The sequence below is a fragment of the Gallus gallus genome, chromosome 2 (genome assembly GCF_016699485.2).
Source record: "Gallus gallus isolate bGalGal1 chromosome 2, bGalGal1.mat.broiler.GRCg7b, whole genome shotgun sequence".
Classification (NCBI taxonomy): domain Eukaryota; kingdom Metazoa; phylum Chordata; class Aves; order Galliformes; family Phasianidae; genus Gallus; species Gallus gallus.
In genome coordinates, this window is record NC_052533.1 from 132,973,201 (window position 1) to 132,992,112 (window position 18,912).

The following is an 18,912-nucleotide window of genomic DNA, read 5'->3' on the forward strand; positions in this document are numbered from 1 at the left end:
ATTCCTTATTTACCTGAAATGTAATATTCATAATTTTATACATGTCTGCCTTGTCCTTTCTCACTCTTTTCAAGTCTTAAAAGCTTTAGTCTATTTTATTTATCTTCATATAGAATTTTTTTTCCATATCTGTTTTAATCTTTTCCCTATTTCTTTATCATTTCCAATTTTACCTTTTTAACAGAGGATATAAAAACATCAGCACTGTTCATGAAGTATGTCAAAGGGAAATTGAATTTATCTTTCAGATCCTGAAATTTTTAAGTTTCACTTTGATGAATTTACCCTCAGGATTTCAAAAAAAGGAAGATTTAGGCATTCTACTGAAAAACACCTAAAACCTTTTAACGTTAAAAATAATTTCTGGGATAAAAGTATTTGAAGAAATTTATACAAGTATTTGAACTTTTTTTAAAAAAAAACACCTTTAAAAAAAAACAAAACAAAAACATTTCAAAGCTTTAGAGTGCTACATTTTGGCACTTTTTCCCACCTGCATGACCTACTTTAGGCAGAAAAAATAAACCTACAGAAAGCATACATGAATTACTTCTTTCTCTTTTACCCACTGCTATATCACAACAAGGAAACTGTGGATTGTGACCTCTTGGTTACCTGCACACTGGATAGTATGTAATAACTAAAAATTGCTCTGACACTTGTGGTTTACTCTAGTTACTGGTTAGTTTCACCAGTGATTTTGCACCCATTCCTAAACTGATCTTCACATGTAAAACAGATGCACAACTGTAAATAAATGAAGGCTCATCTAAAGATCTGAATAGTTTATAGGCCCCAAATAAACAACACTTTACCTTGTTTTTAAGATTCATTCATGGAGGCACAGGATTTCATTCACTTATTTGAAATACTTTACTTTTACCATTGTCTCTTGAGACATAATAGATGGACTTATGAATGTAAACACTTTACTCAATACAGAAAACACTAGTGATTTTTTTCTGAGATCTAGAAGCAAGAGTGATATGGGATTAGCTATGCAGGAATAGCTTTCTCCCAAGACATGTTGCTTACTCTGCCGAATAAGGTGAACAAAGATCATGGCAGAGACTCAGAACAGACCTGAGAGTCATGTGAATTTTGTATGAATGACAAATGAAACAAACTTAAAAATTACATATTTTTACTTTGAATGGTTTGCGAGCTGTTGTTGTTGTTTTTCTTTTCTTGCCTTGTTTTAAGTTTTACGTTACACCTTGCTTTATGTGTACTACCCCTTTACCTATTATACAACTCATAAATCACAAAATAGGGCTTGTTCAACAGTACTTGCAGGATCTGCCAGTTCAGTCACTGATATTTCAAGTCATGACAGCAACTATCAGTCTCTCCTGCTATACCAGCAACTGCCATTCTGAGACAATAGTAAATGACCATAGAGAAACAAATGCAGTATTCTGCTTGAGTAAGCACAGTGAAAATGTTCCTTGTTGAATTATCAAGTAATTTTTCCAACTACATTTTTTTCTCCAGAAGCTACTGAGTAAAGGACTCTAGAATATATATACATATTTTTTTTATTATGGATCCTTCTTTTTAAGAATTCATTAACAAAATGCCCCAGATCTTGACTATTATTTATCTGCTTTCTACAAAGTAAGAGTTACAAATAGCAATACTTGAAGCATTCAGGGCTGCTTCATCCAAGGAGAGTTAAAGTGGGCCATGGAAGTGCAGACACAGTAGTCAGCAAATCCTTGCACAAGAAGGATAGAAGAAAAACCAGAGTATTCTCCTACTAGATAAGTTTTCTTGAGAATTTTTTCACTTTGATTCTGATTATTGTTAAGACTTTGGGAAATTGATTCAATCCAATCTCTGTTGAGTACAATGTACTGAGGCAGCCCATCCAACAAGGAATTGCTCATTTGAAATCTGTTGGATAGCTCACTGACTTCACATGAGAATAACTTCACATATATTAATAAGCACCATCATAATAATAATTCACTCTCTTCATAATCCACTCTTGATATTTGATATTTGACTTCAGGTGAGGTCTCTGGTCACTGGAAATAAGGCAATATAGCACCCATTTTTAAGAAAGAGTAGAAAGGATGACTCAGGGAACTGCCAACCTGTCAGTCTCACCTCTGTGACAGGGACGATCATGTAGAAGATCCTCCTGGAAGCTATGATAAGGCATATGGAAGAGAGAGTGGTGATATGGAGCAAACAGCATGTCTTCACCAAAGCCAGATCCTACCTGACCAATCTTGTCACTTTTTATGAAGGCAGAACTGCATCAGCGGTCTAGAGAAGAGCCTCTAATGTCACCTATCAGGACTTCAGTAAGGCCTTTGACATGATCCATAGCAACCTCCTGTCCAAATCGGAAAGATGTGGATTTGATTGGTGGACTGTTTGATGGATAAGGAACTGGTTGTGATATCTTACCCAGAGAGTGGTGGTCAAAGGCTCAGTGTCTGGATGGAGATCAGTGACAAGTGGTCCATTAAGGGTCAGTACTAGGACCAGTGCTCTTTAGCATTTCCATCAGTGACACAGACAATGGGTCTGAGTACACCCTCAGCAAGCCTATGTGGTATGGCTGACACACTCCAGGGACGGGATGCTATTCAGAGAGATGTAGACATGCTCAAGCTGTGGGCCCAATTGAACCGTATGAGATTCAACAAATCCAATTGCAAAGTCTTGTACCTGAGTAATTGCAACTCCCACTATCAATACAAGCTGGGGGATTTAAGGATGGAGGGCAGCCCTGCTGACAAGAACTTGGGGTACCAGTGGATGACAAGGTGAATATGAGCCAGCAGTGTGTCCTCACAGCTCAGAAAGCCAATCGTATCCTGGGCTGCATCAAAGGAAGAGTGGTCAGCAGGTTGAGGGATGTGATCCTGCCTCTCTAGTATGCACTGGTGAAACTTCACCTGTAGTACTGCATGCAGATGTAGAGTCTTCAGTAGAGGAGAGATATAGACCTGTTGGAGTGGAACTATGAAGACAGGCTGAGAGAGCTGGGGCTGCTCGGCCAGGAGAAGGCTCTGGTGTGGCCTGATAGTGGCCTTTCAGTATCTAAAGGGGAGCTACAGGAAAGAAGGGGACAGACTCCTTAGCAGGGTCTGTCATGATAGGACATGGGGGAAATGGTTTCAAATTAAAAGAGGGGAGATTTAGACTGGATTACCAATTTCACATTTTTAGTCACAGTCACAAACATGGGAAAGGTAAGAAATTAGGAGTAATTCTGGAAATATTATTTATCTCAAGAGATGTGCATTTAACTACCATGATATACTGTTGCAAAACCAACAAAGTACTGCTTTCCTAACATTGTGTACCTTAACTGGAATCAAATGCTGCATACCATAACAAGAATACAAAAACTAAGGATTCAGTGGAAAAATATAAAGGAAATAAACTCTGTGAAATCTCAGCAAGAAATGTTTAAAATTTGAATCCAAATATGGGTGCTGTAAGTCAGTCTACAGTTCTCAAGACCAGAGTTCAGATTTTCTTTTCACACTAAATTCAAGAGTTGTCCACACCAAAGTTCCTCAATATTTTTCTCAAGTCTTATGTGATCTACTAATTAACAGAGAAAACAAAACAAAAAGTTAGTTTCCATCTTTACTGTTTCCTGGTGCACTTAACTGATGACTATGTAAATGCCTAAGCCAACAGGTAGGGGATGAGAAGGAAATAAGAGCGTAAACTTTTTTTATAAAGCAGTATCAATTTAAACCACTGTAAACTATTAGTTTGCAGTGTTATGAGCCTACCTGAATCTGCAACCTGGTTTGACTACATGCCTGACCCAAGTACATGTTGTGATTTTACAAGCAGCTGTCTCTAACCAGAGCAAACTAAAAGAAAACTAAAGCCACCTTCCCTTCTTTCTGCCCTTCTCTGTGGCCTCCCCCTTCAGCAGCAAAGAGGAATATGAGTTCTGGTTAGCCTAAAATGCTTCATCTTTGCTGTTCCTTCATGGTCACTATCTTCCTCTGCTCCAGCATGGGGTCCCTCTAAAACAATATTGTCCTTCGCAACGTGATCCTGTGTGGGCTTCCCACAGACTGCAGTTCTTCAAGAACTGCTCCAGTATGGGTCTCTACTGTGGGTACCAACGCTCAAGAGCTCACTCCAGCATGGGTCCCCCATTGGTGGAAGCTCTCACCAGATCTTCTGTTCCTGTGGGAGCTCCTTTACTGAAGATAAAGTACCAATTTATTGTAAACGTCACAAAGTAACTAAGTATGTCTTTAAACAACAGCAACAAAGCATAAACTTCAAGATCCTTATTGTTAAATGACAGAATGAAACATAAATTCAAAAACTTTCTATAACAACTAGTGAGTAAATTGTAATCATAAATAAGACAGTGTCAACACTTCATTAAAAAGAGATTATATATATGGATAATATATTATGATATATTATAATATTATATATCATAATAATATATATTTATATATATAGAATTATAAGGAAGATAACTTGTGTATACAGGGCTGAATGTAAGGAAAGAGATGTAGAGGGAAGGGTGACAAACACGTAAATGAAGGACATTTTAAGAAATACAGGAGTGTGTGGACAACAGTGAAGTCACAGATACAGTCTACTTGATTAAAAAAAAAAAAAAAAGAACAACTCATTTGTTAAAAGCATTTTACAATATTTTGAAGAATGACTTGAAGAATTAATAATCAACATATATATGTATATGTACATAACATATACATTTAAGACAAGTGTTGGTTAAGGAAGTTCTCAAATCACTAAGAGCAGAAGCTGAGAGTCTACACAAGGAGGAAGACCTCACTCCCTTATTTCATTCTGGCATTTTCTTTTTTCTTAAGTTATCATCCCAGTCAGACACTAAGCATAAATATTTACTGATACAAAATGTATGTACTTTTGAATGCTTGGATTAAATATCAGTATAATGCAAATAATAAATCTTTATACCTAAATATTTATAAAATATTTATATATAAATTTATTATTCATTTATTTCATACACACACACAAAACTTATTCTCTATCAATGTCTATTTAAGTGTATTGCTCCTATATAAAATGGTGTATCTTATTTGACTAAATACCTCTTAAAAATTCTACTAACATTTTAAACTTCATTAGCGGTGTTTGCAAGTTTATATTCAGAAAAAAAGTCAAGAAGTAAGATGTGAAGTTAAAATGTAGCTATTCTCTTACAAACATCAGAAGAGGATCTCCTGGGAAATTCCAGAACACTGTTTTTAAAGCTATTGCATAATCAACACACCAGTATTATTTATTTAGGACACTTGTTTCCTCATGTATACATATATATATGAAGGCATAAAGCTCAAAAACTCAGATAATATATTTACACATATGTAGGTAGCTCTGAAATTTGTACTTCTTAAGTATTTCCATGGGAATTACAACAGATTCAAAAACACATTAATGCTATTTGATAGAGCAAATTCTGCACTACAAAACTATTTTTTCAGCACACTCACCACATTTAGCTATGCATTTTCACCAGTTATAAAAAGAAAGCACATGCCACACTCATAAAAATCTGTACTTATGGAAGTGATGTACTGTTTCACAGCTTCTATGATTGTGCTGTTGCTAGGGAAATGTTGCCCATCTTTCATCAGCCAAACAGACGAAGTCAGAAGGTGCCAAGTCTAAACTACACAGTTCATGCGGCAGGACATTGCAGCCAAGACTGCCAATGTATTCCACAGTCTTGAAATTGATGTGGGGCCTGGCATTATCATGCTGTGAGAGAAAGGTTTTCCTTTTCTTTCAACTGACTCTGGAAGCTCAAGCCTTCAGCTTAGTCAAAGTCTCAATGCAGTGGTTACCGCTTTCATATCCAACAAAACAGTGCATATCACCTTACCCTCTGAGGTCTCTGTCTTGATCTTTTCTTTGATGAGTTCATGACACCACTCCATGGACTGCCATTTTGACTCCAGTTTCTAGTAGCGACACCATGTCTTGTCACCAATAATGATGTGATCCAGGAAACTGTCATCTTCATCCTTGCATTGGTTCAGTAAGTCCTGACAAACTTGCATATATTGTTCTTTCTGTTCCAGTGTGAGCATTCATGGAACCGACCTGTTGCAACTTTGTGATATTCCAATGATGTCACCATAGTTTCAAGCGTACTGAAGCTGTAAATCAGCTCCATACACAGTTCCTGGTTGTAATCCAGCAATTTGTGTTGGTTAACTGATTGAGACACTTCATTTTGTTGTGTGATAGCTGTGCATGGCCATCCAGAACGTTTTTTCTTTCATGTTGCCTCCACTGCTGCTGAAACACATTACCCATTACCTCCCTGTGCTAACATCCATCGTTTGGTCTCTATAACCGTTCAGCAAGTGTTGATGGATGTAATAGAGTGCATTTTCTTTCTGCATGGAGGAATTCAATTCCACATCTTTTCTTCATATAGAGTTTCATGTCAGACAACACTTGGTCAGACTGTGCCTCTGCTGCCTCCTGATGTATGGCAACAAAATGTAACATATTTGCCTCTACTGTTGTATTACCAACAGCTACCTCTGATGTCATGGGTCAACATAATAAATTAGTAGGTATTACATTCAGAGCAGCCCTCACCTGTGAATGTTTATATGCGTGTTTGTATTTCTTTTTTAATGAGAAACAGTTTCCCTGTCTTAAAAGGATAATAATGATTGACATAAATTTGTAAAGGATAAAGTGTTCTAATTCTCCATGCTATACAAAATACTTATAAAAATAACTTTACAATATTAAAAATTTGTGTGGAAACACTCCATATCCACTGAAAAGTTCATCAGAAATGTTCTCAGGTGAAAGAGAAAACCAAGTTTATAGGAAATAATAACTACTTGTAATAAAGCTCAACTTGGGAACATGAAGAAAGACTACATTTTTGGATTCTTATTAGTTCTCATCCATATAATTCAGAAGGTAGTGCTAAACTTTGAGCTAGATGTTGTTTTTTGTGTATCAACTAAGGGACAGAGTTTGGGAATACAGCATTTAATTCTCCACAGAACAGTATTAAAAACTAATGCAAAAGAGGAGGTTTCTTTTGGAAAAACAAACAGAAACAAATAAAAATTTTATGTTGCATTTTTTATTTTTTTTATTTTTTAGCTATTTATAGCTAAAAACAATATACAATATATATATTTGTTTTTAGTAACTGGATATTTTAAGGAAATTAATATAATCTACAAAATATGTAATGTCAAACAATGAAATATTTAAATATATTTCAGAACAGAAATAAATTGCCTTATTGTTGTCACACTTTCATTTGATATATTCAACTTTTCATTGGCTGCATATATTTTTTCTATATAAAATGACAATACTTTGAATAAAACCAGATTCAGACTACTGGTTTAGTCAGTTCAATACTTCAATTTACTGCAAGAAATTCTAAGCCTCCCTCACATTTTAGGAAATTTAAATAAGAAATGTTTTGAAGCTCTGAAAAATACACTGTTGGTATAATTAAACTGAGCTATTTTGCTTCAGAAAGACCAATTGCATCTTATTCCAATTTTCTCTTAAAGAACTGAGAAATTGTAAGCCTTATTATTTTGTGTGAGCATTCCAGTGGAGGATCAAATGCTAAAGCAGTATGCAAAGATATTCTCATAAGTACATCCTTATCCAGACAGAACAGAGATGACAACATATACATATTTTGTTTTTTGTCAAAGCAGACATACATTTGAGTCACTGCTACACTCTCAAGCTTCTCTGCAGTAATGTTCATCTTTGTGCTAAAAAATAATGAAATAGTTGCATAATCATATGCTCTCTGGGAAAAAAAAAAAAAGAAAAAAAAAGTGATTGATTCTTATTCAGATTACTGCAGTAGTTCTCTGGATGAGAGCTCTAAGCTCATACTTTATGACACTGTTACTTTTTATTGGAAATAGCAATGGTTTTACAGCAGAACTATGAAAAAAATGTTTTGGATCATTCAAACCTAATAATAATTTCAAGTTCAACTAAATCTAATATCTTTGCAGAATCTTCTTGTAATACCCAAACTCACTAAGCACGTAGAAGGAGAAACTGTCAATTTGTTTTTCAACAACAGACAAAAACAGAAGATACAGATTTAAGAGGTGGAAAGATCATGGAACAGAACCTCCTGGAAGCAATGCTAAGGCACAAGGAAGACCAGCTAGTGGCCTTCTATGATGATGTAATTACATTAGTGGACAAGGAAAGAGCTTCTGATGTCATCTATCTTGACTTCAGTAAGGCCTTTGATGTGGTAGCCCTCAACATCCTTCTCTTCAGATTGAAAAGATATGGATTTTCATGGGTGGCTTGTTCAGCAGACAAAGAACTGGCTGCAGGATCGAGTCCAGAGAGTGATGGCCAATGGCTCAGTGTCTGGATAGAGACTAGAGATGAGTGATGTCCCCTGGGAGTCAGTGTTGGGACCGATACTCTTTAATATCAGTGACACTGACAGTGAGGTCAAGCACACCCTCGGCAAGTTTGGTGATGACACCAAGCTGTGGGGTGCAGTTGACACACAAAAAGGACAGGATGCCATCCGGAGGGATCTAGACAGGCTTGAGCAATGGGCCCAGTTGAACTTCATGAGGTTCAGCAAATCCAGATGCAAGATCTTGCAACTGAGCTGAGGCAACCCTCACTACCAATACAAGCTGGGATATGAAAGGATTGAGCACAGCCCTGATGAAAAAGACCTGGGGGTACTGGTGGATGGAAAACTGGACATGAGCCACCAATGTGCCCTCACAGCACAGAAAGCCAAGCATATCCTGGGCTGCATCCAAAGAAGCATGGCCAGCAGGCTGAGGGAGGTGATCCTTCCTGGTGAGGCCTCACCTGGAATATTGTGTCCAGATATGGAGTCCTCAGTACAGGAGATACATAGACCTGTTAGAGAACATCCAGAGAAGGGCCGCAAAAATGATATACAGAATGGAACACCTTTCCTACAAGGATAGGCTGAGAGAGCTGGGGCTTTTCAGCCTAAAGAAGAGAAAGCTGTGAGGCGACCTGATGGTGGTATTTCACTATCTAAATGGGAGCTACAGGAAAGAAGGGGGCAGACTTTTTAGGAGATTCTGTGGTGACAGAACAAGGAGAAATGGCTTCAAACTATCAATGAGGGTAGATTTTGGTTAGATGTAAGGAAAAATATGTTTCAGTGAGTGTGGTGAGGCACTGGAACAAGTTACCTAGTATTGTGGTTGAAGCCCCATCCCTAGGGACTCTCAAGGCAAGGCTGGGCAAGGCCATGGGCAACTTGATGTAGCTCTAATGTCCCTGTTTATTGCAAGGGATTTGGACGAAATTACCTTTACAGGTCTTTTCAAATCTAAGATGTCTATGATTCTAAGATTCTAAAGTCTTTTTGAGGACAATGTGAAATTTTCCATCCTCATCTTTCATGAAGACTTTGTTCTAGGCACATTATTACAGAATATTCTGGCAGCGAGGTTCTACCATGTTGTTTATATAATCAAATTAGTTTTAACAATTGTCTTCAGAATTTGGATGAGGGTACACACTGGGAAAGAGGATAACTATGTCAAAGTATTATTCCATTTTTTTAATGATTCAATAGGAAGTATTTCATTTAAAGTTAACAATAACAAAATAAGAGACTAAAACATTTTAAGTATCTTAGACACCATTGTAAATAAAGTCATATTTGTTCAAGTACTCATTTAACTCTAAGATTTCATATGCTGGATAAATTATCCCATAATAAAATTGCTACTTTTCTTCATCAATGACTGTCCAAAGCTCTTAACTTTTGATTTAAGTAGAAATGAATGTTTCATTATATCTCATTTGAGTTTTTGTTTTGTTGAGAAAACGAAGGGAAAAAATAGTTATATGGAATAAATTATTTTCTCTCAGTTTCACTTCCAACAAGAAAAAAAGTCACATTCCTTCAAATTTTCAAGTGTCTGAGTCAGCCATTGAGATCAGACAGAAAAAAACCTGAAGAGTATTTACATAATTTTTTTCACAATACTTAATGAAAATGAACTATCAAGATTTTCTTAAAGAAAAGGCTTGGCATAATTGAAATAATATAATGACTGAAAAAAGATGACAGACAGTTAGTACTTCCTGAAGAATTCCTAGTCATTTATTGTGGATAACTACTGACTATCAAGTTCATTTAATTTACTTAGAAACGGGAAGTAGGATTATTTCCTTATGCAATTAGATGTGCAGAAGGAGAATAGGATTTTTTTTTTTTTACTCAGTGGGTATAATAGTCATGTAAGGCAACAAAATATCTAAGACATCATTCTGAAATACTACCAACCAATCAGATTAAACAAGGTAATTTTACAAATCGTGCACTATTTGCTTTCCAGTTGAAAGATCAAGAGCCTTGTTTTAGTTTTAATACCATACTTCTAGGCAGTATTTAAAAAGGAGGATACATTGAACTAAACCTCAGTCTATATTCTGAGAGGATGTAAAAGATGGCCAGTGTAAATCTAATTTAGAAATTGTTGCTGATTAAGCTCTCTAAATTTATTACCCCCCAGTATATGAGGAGTATATTTTTGCATAAGTAAATGTAAGTCTAATCTGGGGAATATAAGGGAATATAAATGATAAACATGCACACAAACACACACACACACCAAACAAATAAACAAACAAACAAACAAAAAAGTTCTCCTCTACGTGGCCAATTATTAAATTAGTATTTCAATTTTTTTTATTTGTAAATAGTTAATGAGAACCTCCATTTACAAATAATCTTACTATATCATTTCAGTAGTCAAAGCCTTTTACAGAAAAAAGTAGATCTTTAAAGCTCATGACTGAATACACAAAATATATTCAAGAAATATCAAATCCACATTTAGCTAATCAAGTAATTCATATTGTCTATATGTTACTTCACTAATAATTATTGTAATTAATTGTTTAAAATTTGTTTTAGCCAACAGCTGGTTGAAAAGATTTCATTTAAACCTTTTAAAGAGTCAGTGGCTATTCAGTAATATTCTAATACAGGTAATTAACTATGTAAGAGGTAACATGAATTAACTCTAATTATGAAAGATGATTCAGCAAAGCTGATATTCAGTGTACAAACTTCTACAATACACTGAGATTGTGTGGAATATAATTTATAAGCATTATCAGTAGAAATTTAGACTTGTCTTAAAAACAATATAGTTGTTTAATCTGGGATATTTTCTTATTACAAAATTTAAAATAATTTAGCTTATTTGGTTTATATTTTAATTTATTCTTTTTAAATAAGAAAACAAACCTCTACTTAAACAGGACAAGTCAATTGCCCGTTATGCAAATACACCTATCTGTTATGCATAGCCCTCATAAAGTTTGTTATCCAATCAACAACTTAGGATTTATGGTTCTGTATATGTCCTCTTTGTGATCTGGTAGTATACTTGAACCAAAATAATAAACACACAAATTTTTCATATTCACATGTCTTCAGAACAGTATGATGCTGGTGCCTTAAAACTACCAGGACAGAAAATCATGGAATATATAGTTTACTGTATCATTTATTTTTTCCAGTGAACAGAGTCTGACCTTGAAAGAGATTTTTAATGTTTTATTTCATCAGCTTGTTTTATACAACGCAGTTACAATGATACCAAGAATTGCAAAGTCTGCCTAGCAAAACCATCACTACTATTGCAATGTCAACAAATAGAAATCCTCTCTGAAGTCAGTGTACCTGGAATTAACACAAATGAAAATAATCAAACAAACAAAAACAACACCACCAACAAAAATAAAAACCCAAAGAAGCAACAAATGCTACAGCTACCCGGCATCTTGTATCTAGCAGGTCAGGATGAAAATTTCTAGATGATTGTAACAAAGGCCCTATCCTCACCACACTATATAGTGGGATTGCACATAGAATTCTCTGTGCAGACACTCTTCCAGAGAGAACTGTGACTAAGAATTGTGATTAATGTGATTTTCTCAAGCTCTGTGCTGAAGACTCAACACCATTCACCTTCTGAAATCATTAAATTCCCTGAAGGTTTCACCAATTGAATAGTTAGACCCACAGAAATTGAGGTGAATGAGTGTACAGTGACTTTCACCTTGATGTTTCAGTCTTTGAAAATATTTCAAAGTTGAGTTATTTTACAGCTGCAATTAGAATCTCTATATGTATATTATATATCAATATATTCAACAGTGACAACTGTCTTTTGCTTCGGTTGCTTTTTCTTAACTTTAAGAATGCCTGATATATTAAGAAAAACAAAAATCAAGTTATCCTTTTTTTTTTTTTTTTTTTTAAACCAAATGAAAATTGCAGTTTCTGACTTACCATATTGCAGGTGGCTCAGAACCTTCTACTTCCAAATAATCATATTTTTCTTCCATTTGGAAATCTGTAAATATGAGTGAGATGGTATCCCCGGGCTCTGCCACAATTGTCCATGTGCAATCTGCATTATTATGATACTCATTAGGAAAATTGGGGCTTGAGATGATACCACTGGATCCTCTCATAGTTCCTCCACATGCATCCTCAGCTGTTAATAAATAAATAAATAAATAAATAAATCATTGTTATAGCCCTTTCTTGTAGAGAACAAAAGTTTGCTGTTTCAGATGATCGGTTCATTTTTTTAACATTTGACTTGAAATGCTGCTGTAAAATCATGATGTTAGTAAGCAATTGCTTCAGATTTCACTAATTCCAAAATGATTTTAGTAGCGTCATCACATATTTTTACAATCTACTTTCTATTACTTTGATTAGCATAATTCCACTCATTTTACAATAGCGTATAAAAATGTATTGACTTCTGCTTTTGCTTTAACAAAGTATGTTGTCATAAAGCAAACTGAGTTTAACATGCAGTCCGATGCATGATATGCAGTAGTCACATTATACTACTGAGACGCCTGAGAATGCTACCCAACTTATGGTAATTGTATTTTTGTGACAAGACATTTGAGTAGCTGATCAGCTTTAGTTTGCAAACTAGAGCATTTCATGGGTGATTTCCCAGGTGTCATATACACGACAATTTCATAACTCAAATGTTTACAGAGGCATTTCAATGGGGATTTTTTGTCTGTTTTTAAGCAGATCATTTATTTCAAATATTGCCATGAGAAGAATTTTTTTTTTTCACGATGAATTTCCATCTAAAGTTCAATCTTATGCTGAATAAACTAGGTAAATCTCATAGATTTACAAAAACAGTTCTAACACCAACAGAACTAATTCCATGAAAAAACAATTCACACATAGTGATTCACGTATTTCATTCCTTTGTAAGGTATGAGAAAATGACTGACGTTATGACTGTTAATCTAGATTGAAGGTGTAATATACCCAATGTCTCTAATACTGTTTTTGAGGATTTCATGCCAAAAGTATTTCTATGAGTTAATAAAACAGATCGCGAATGTGGTATTAATGAATAAGTTATATGGAAATACTTTTTTATTAGATGAAGATGTCACCTTTTTATCTCACTTATTCAGATTATTATCCAAATGTCTGAAGCATATCTGAAAATTAATGTTTGCTTCTCCTTAATTAGAGTGCTAACATGAATATCACGTGCCCTACATCCTGAAATAAATAGCCAATTTTACTGAAAAAATAATGGTGAGGTTAATTTTTGTTCAAAATTAGAGCATCAGGGAACAACAGCTTTAAAGAATTCTGACACACATCATGACTCAAATCTAAGAAGAAAATACTTAATGACTGTAACGAGCGTCTTAATTACAATATTTTTAGGAGTTTAAAATGCCAGGCTTTGTCTCCTAAAAGTTCTACTAGGTTATTGCATGAACACATGGACAACTTAAGGTAAATCTTACTAACTACCAGTGCTTTTAGCATCAATTCAGTGGATCATAATTGAGGAATCTCATTACAATATGCTCTCAAAAAATTTACTGAGATAGGAATAGAGCAGCATATGAAAGGTAATAATGAAGTTTTGGTTTTCAACATTGAGAAGCACTGGGAAAATAATTTTTAATTATTACTTCCCTGAAGTAAAATTTCCATTAAAAAAGGTGTAAAATACACGCTAAATGAAAGGCCTGCACATTGACTGTAAATACTGATTCAACTGTTTATCATTTGCTGATATGAAAAACTTCTTAATTTTTTGTAGATAAATGATAAGACTTATGCAATCTGAAAAGAAAAACAGTTATACATAGAGTAGTTTTTCAGCTCATGTAGCAAGCTAAAAAAGAAGGTTAAGAGCATCAGATGAGACTAGAGACTCTGGAATTGCTTCTTCTCAGACTGAATTACAGAATCACAGAATCACAAATTGCCTGGGTTATTCAGGACCTCAAGGATCACAAATCTTCAGCGCCCCCACCACAGGCAGGGTCACCAACCTCCACACTTAATACAAGACCAGGCTGCCCAGGGCCACATCCAACCTGGCTTTGAACACCTCCACCTATCACACTGAAGATTACAATTACTTAGATGTCAGCTATGACACATGACAAACAAAAGAATAACTGGTAAGAACGAAAATATGAAGACTAATAGTGGTCCATCTGCATCACTGGGTGACAAGCCAAACAGTAATAATGAACAAGGAAGAGAGGAAGGACAATCTTGTGATTTCTGTGCAGAAATCTGAGAATCTAAGTTTTTCTGCCTTACAACATCTTTCTGAATTTCTGCTATCAAACCACTGAGGTGTAAATCCTCAAAGACAGTGAAGTACCTAAAAATACAACCACTGAAATCAAAATGTAATACATAAACAGCAATTATGTATCTAAATGCCTTGAAAGAACGTCATATTAGCCCGTTCTTTCAGTTTACAGATCCCAAACATGTAGAAGAATGTTCAAAGGAATGGAGAAAATATATATGAGAGCTGCTATAAAAGTAATGCCTTCTTTTTTATTATGTTGACCCATGACAATAGATGCAGATGTTGGTGATATGAGATTGAACCTTCCCACCAATATTCCATTACATTTTGTTGTCATGCTACAGATGGCAGCAGAGGGATCATCTCACAGAATAGTGTCTGACATGGAAGTTTGTATGAAGCAAAGGTGTGTAATTAAATTCCTCCATGTGGAAAAAATTCCACCCTTTCACATTCATCAGCAATTGCTCAAGATTTATGGAGACCAAATAATAGATCTGAGCACAGTGAGGCAGATGTGTTTCAGCAGTGATGACAGCAGTATGAAAGGCAAGCCAGATTCCAGACTTTTATGAGCATGATCTGAAGGCTCTTGTTCATTGTCAGTGAAAATGCATAGCTAATGGTGGTGAGAATGTTGCAAAATAGTATTTTGTATTCGATAATTTGCTCTATTTGATAGGGCTTTTGGATTTGCTTTTGGAGCTATCTACATACTTAGGTAAGAAGACTTGATACAATCTGAAACTATGCAGTTCCAAATACATAACAAACATAGATGGCATTTAAAGAAAAAAAAATCCACTTTTAAAATATCTACCGTGCATTTTCTAAAAAGTAAATTAAATTTTTTAAAAAACATTTTCGGAAAATCTATATAACTGACAAAATTGCAAATGTTACATAAAGGCAGGAATGCAAAAAATGTTCACATTGCCAAGATGTCATTTTTGCAAATATACTCTGATCTTAACCATATGCTGTAAGGGGAAGATTTTTTCAAAGTGATAAGCAAGTAGGGACTTGGCTTAGAAAAGCTTTTCAAGGTATTAAGAATTCAAATAAGATCTATATTTGAATATGCATGAAGGTTCTTATGCAGAGGGATTATCTCTAATATTATGATATGAGTAAAGATTATAAGAATAGAAAGTTTTTCAGCTACTTATTGTGCATACACAGGTTTCTAATTATATACACAGGTACACACCATTTTTTTAATGCTTAAATAAATATCAGGAAAATGTATAAACATTTGCATAACTTCTAATGAAAGTTAATTTCATAAAATTTTATATTTTATTTTCAGTACTCATGATTATCTTGCCTATATGCTGTTCATAATTTCTATTTCATAATGAATTTTGAAAATATATTTCTTGAGTTAGCCTTCTCTTATTTAATTTAATTTTCTGCTTATTCTTGTAGGTTTTGATGATATTCACAATAAAGTTACATACACTTTTAAATAATTATCAAGAAGACAGACAATCAAAGATAGAAAATTTTATCAGTGATTTATAGTCCATGCAAATTCATTGATTTCAGTGACAGTTAAATGAGATTGTATGATAAATCAAGTTTTAATTCATCACACATCCCATCACATCATCTAATCTAGATAGTTATAGTGCTTTGAACAGCTGAATGTCAGTCCTTCACTCAACTCTTCACAGAGTGATTAACATCTGTTAGGTAATCTTTAAAGAAGTCTAAGAAAGAATGTAGCAGCTTTCCTAGTATAAACGACTATCTTTACAACAATAAAAGTTTTGAGCAAGTTGAGACACTAGAAAGAGTACATCAAGATAAACTGAGAAAATATGTTGTAGTTCCTCTATACTGTGATTCTGACTTCTAATGTACTATTATTTCTAGCTTCTCTTTAGCAAGATATCTCTAAGACATCATACGCTGAAACTCAGCATAGCTACTGTCCACAGTGTTATTAGTGTAAAACATTTCTGATACTTAAAAGGGAAATGATCAGAATGAAGAAGAACTTGAGGATACAGAACCTGCTACATGAAAAGCTGAGTCATTTGCAATGAACGTAGCCTAAAAGATCCTTCCACCTATCTTAACTAATTCTAAGAAAGAAAAATAATAAAATGCTACATAATAAAGAGTCGTTCTTGCAGAATGGTTCCAAAAAAGTCATTCATTAGCATTAGCCAGGAGTGTGGGCTACAAGATATAGAAAATACAATATTTCAATTTAAATAAATCCTGATTCCATTAATTTAATTTACTTGTTTCTACATGGCATACACACATATGCAATTGCTGTCAAAAACTCTACCTACATAAATAATTGTATTTCAAGTTCAAATGATGTCTTAAATTCTTGGTCTTTAACAGCTAAGATTTTTTACAGGGATCCTGAAAAATGCCATTCTCCAATCTATGATGCTGTATTTATCAGACATTAAGAATAAATATAATTCTAAAGATTTCAAGATATTTCTAAATGAAAGCTATTGTTTTCCAACTCTTTCTGGAAACACGAGTATGTGATAGAAAATGAAATATGTGTAATTATGGAAATAACATTTTTTTATACTTTTTGGAAATCACAACTCTTCAACTGCAATAAAAAGTTTTGACAGGAAAAAAAAATGTTTTGTTATGAAATTCCACTAGAGTTTTCTAAATAATGATTGTAGTCACTACTCATATTCAGATTCAAGGAGAATAAGAATATCTTCTTCAGGCAGCAAATACCTTGGCATGAGAAAGCAAACATTATTATCTGTACATTAAAAAATCTGCACACTGTTTTAGCTATAACTCAAAAATGCAGTGACCACTGTTTAGAAAGGTTTTCTGTTTTTTTTTTTCAGTATTCAATAGGCTCTTACTATTAATGTCTTAATCATTGCAGAGATACTTTAGTTAGAATTTTAACTTATGAAGCTTAAAATTGTCCTTATTTGAATATTATTACACATGCATTTTATGCTTAATATTCTACCCTTTCTAAGAGTATATACAATCAGATTGTTTTTACAGATCCACTTTTATAACACATTTTGAACTTAATTTTCCACCAGTCTGAATTTGCTTGTTTATCCATCAGCAACTTTCACAAATTTCCAATGTCACACTTGGCCAGTGTTTAATCCAGTGTCCATATATGCACTCCAGCTTTGCAATTTTCAGCACGCTATACTGCTTTCATAAAAGCCATCATAGAATGAGTTTCTTAATAAGTTCCTTCACTGCCTGTGCAGATCAGTAGGAGAAAGGAAGATTAATACACTGAAATGCAAAGCCATCTGTAGAAGTTAAGGTCAGTTTAAAAGTCTGCTGTATAATAACCAATGAAATTAGAACATAAGCACAGTAATAAACTACACAGTTACAAACATACTTTTAAGAAGCTCCACAGGCAGTCCCATTTTCTAGTTGAGTTCTGTCTATTAAATGGTACTTCTTTGCACATACCACACCACCTACTCTTTTAATTCCTTCCCATCCTTTTTTTTATCTGTACGTATCTATTCCAGGGCTCCCATTGTGCCCACTGGCCTGATAGAATTATGTGATTTAATAGTGTCATAGAATCATAGAACTGTAGAATCATAGAATGGCCTGGGTTGAAAAGGACTACAATGATCATCAAATTTTAACCCCCTGCTATGTGCAGGGTCGCCAACCACTAGACCAGGATGCCCATCTGTGTCACAGATTTGTGTTCCCATTTGAATTTACACACTCTGCATGTTTGTGTACAGTGTCTATGGTCACCCCACTACCTTGAGTTCAAGAAATCCCCTTATTGCTCTGCCCCACACATGCTTCACCTGTCCCCTGCTCCTCCATGTGCTTCCATGCTTCTGTCATCAGCATGGAGAAACCTACTATAAAGACTTCCTTACCAGGTTAGCAAGTCTTTTGGCAGTGGCACTCTTGACTCATTAAAGAAAGCTTAATTTAGTCTAGAAAATCCTGTCACATTCTGATGTTCAGAGTCAGGGAATTAATTATTTGGTCTTTAAAGCAAAGATAATAGCAAATGCAATATAAAGCATATTACATTTACTTCTATTTAATATTGTGATATATTCTAAAAGGACCATATACAATGAAAAATGAAGATATGTAAACATTTCAGAAACATTAATATTGTTGACTTTTTTCTTTATACTTGCTATTAAAAAAAAAAAAAAAAAGTCCGTTCCTGTAAATTACCTACAGAATAGTCGAAATAGTCAAATAGTCTTACTGTTTTCAGCAA

General features: G+C 34.5%; 1 protein-coding gene across 6 annotated transcripts in view; it reads right to left on the minus strand.

Moving 5' to 3' along the window:
- The window catches only part of CSMD3 (CUB and Sushi multiple domains 3), a 567,558-nt gene that overhangs the window by 370,794 nt on the left and 177,852 nt on the right, over positions 1 to 18,912 (minus strand). For all 6 annotated transcript variants that reach the window (XM_040695846.2, XM_015283035.4, XM_040695845.2 and 3 more), the window contains exon 5: positions 12,344 to 12,551. In XM_040695846.2, the coding sequence (XP_040551780.1) occupies positions 12,344 to 12,551 (208 nt within the window). The remainder of the gene's footprint in view (positions 1 to 12,343; positions 12,552 to 18,912) is intronic.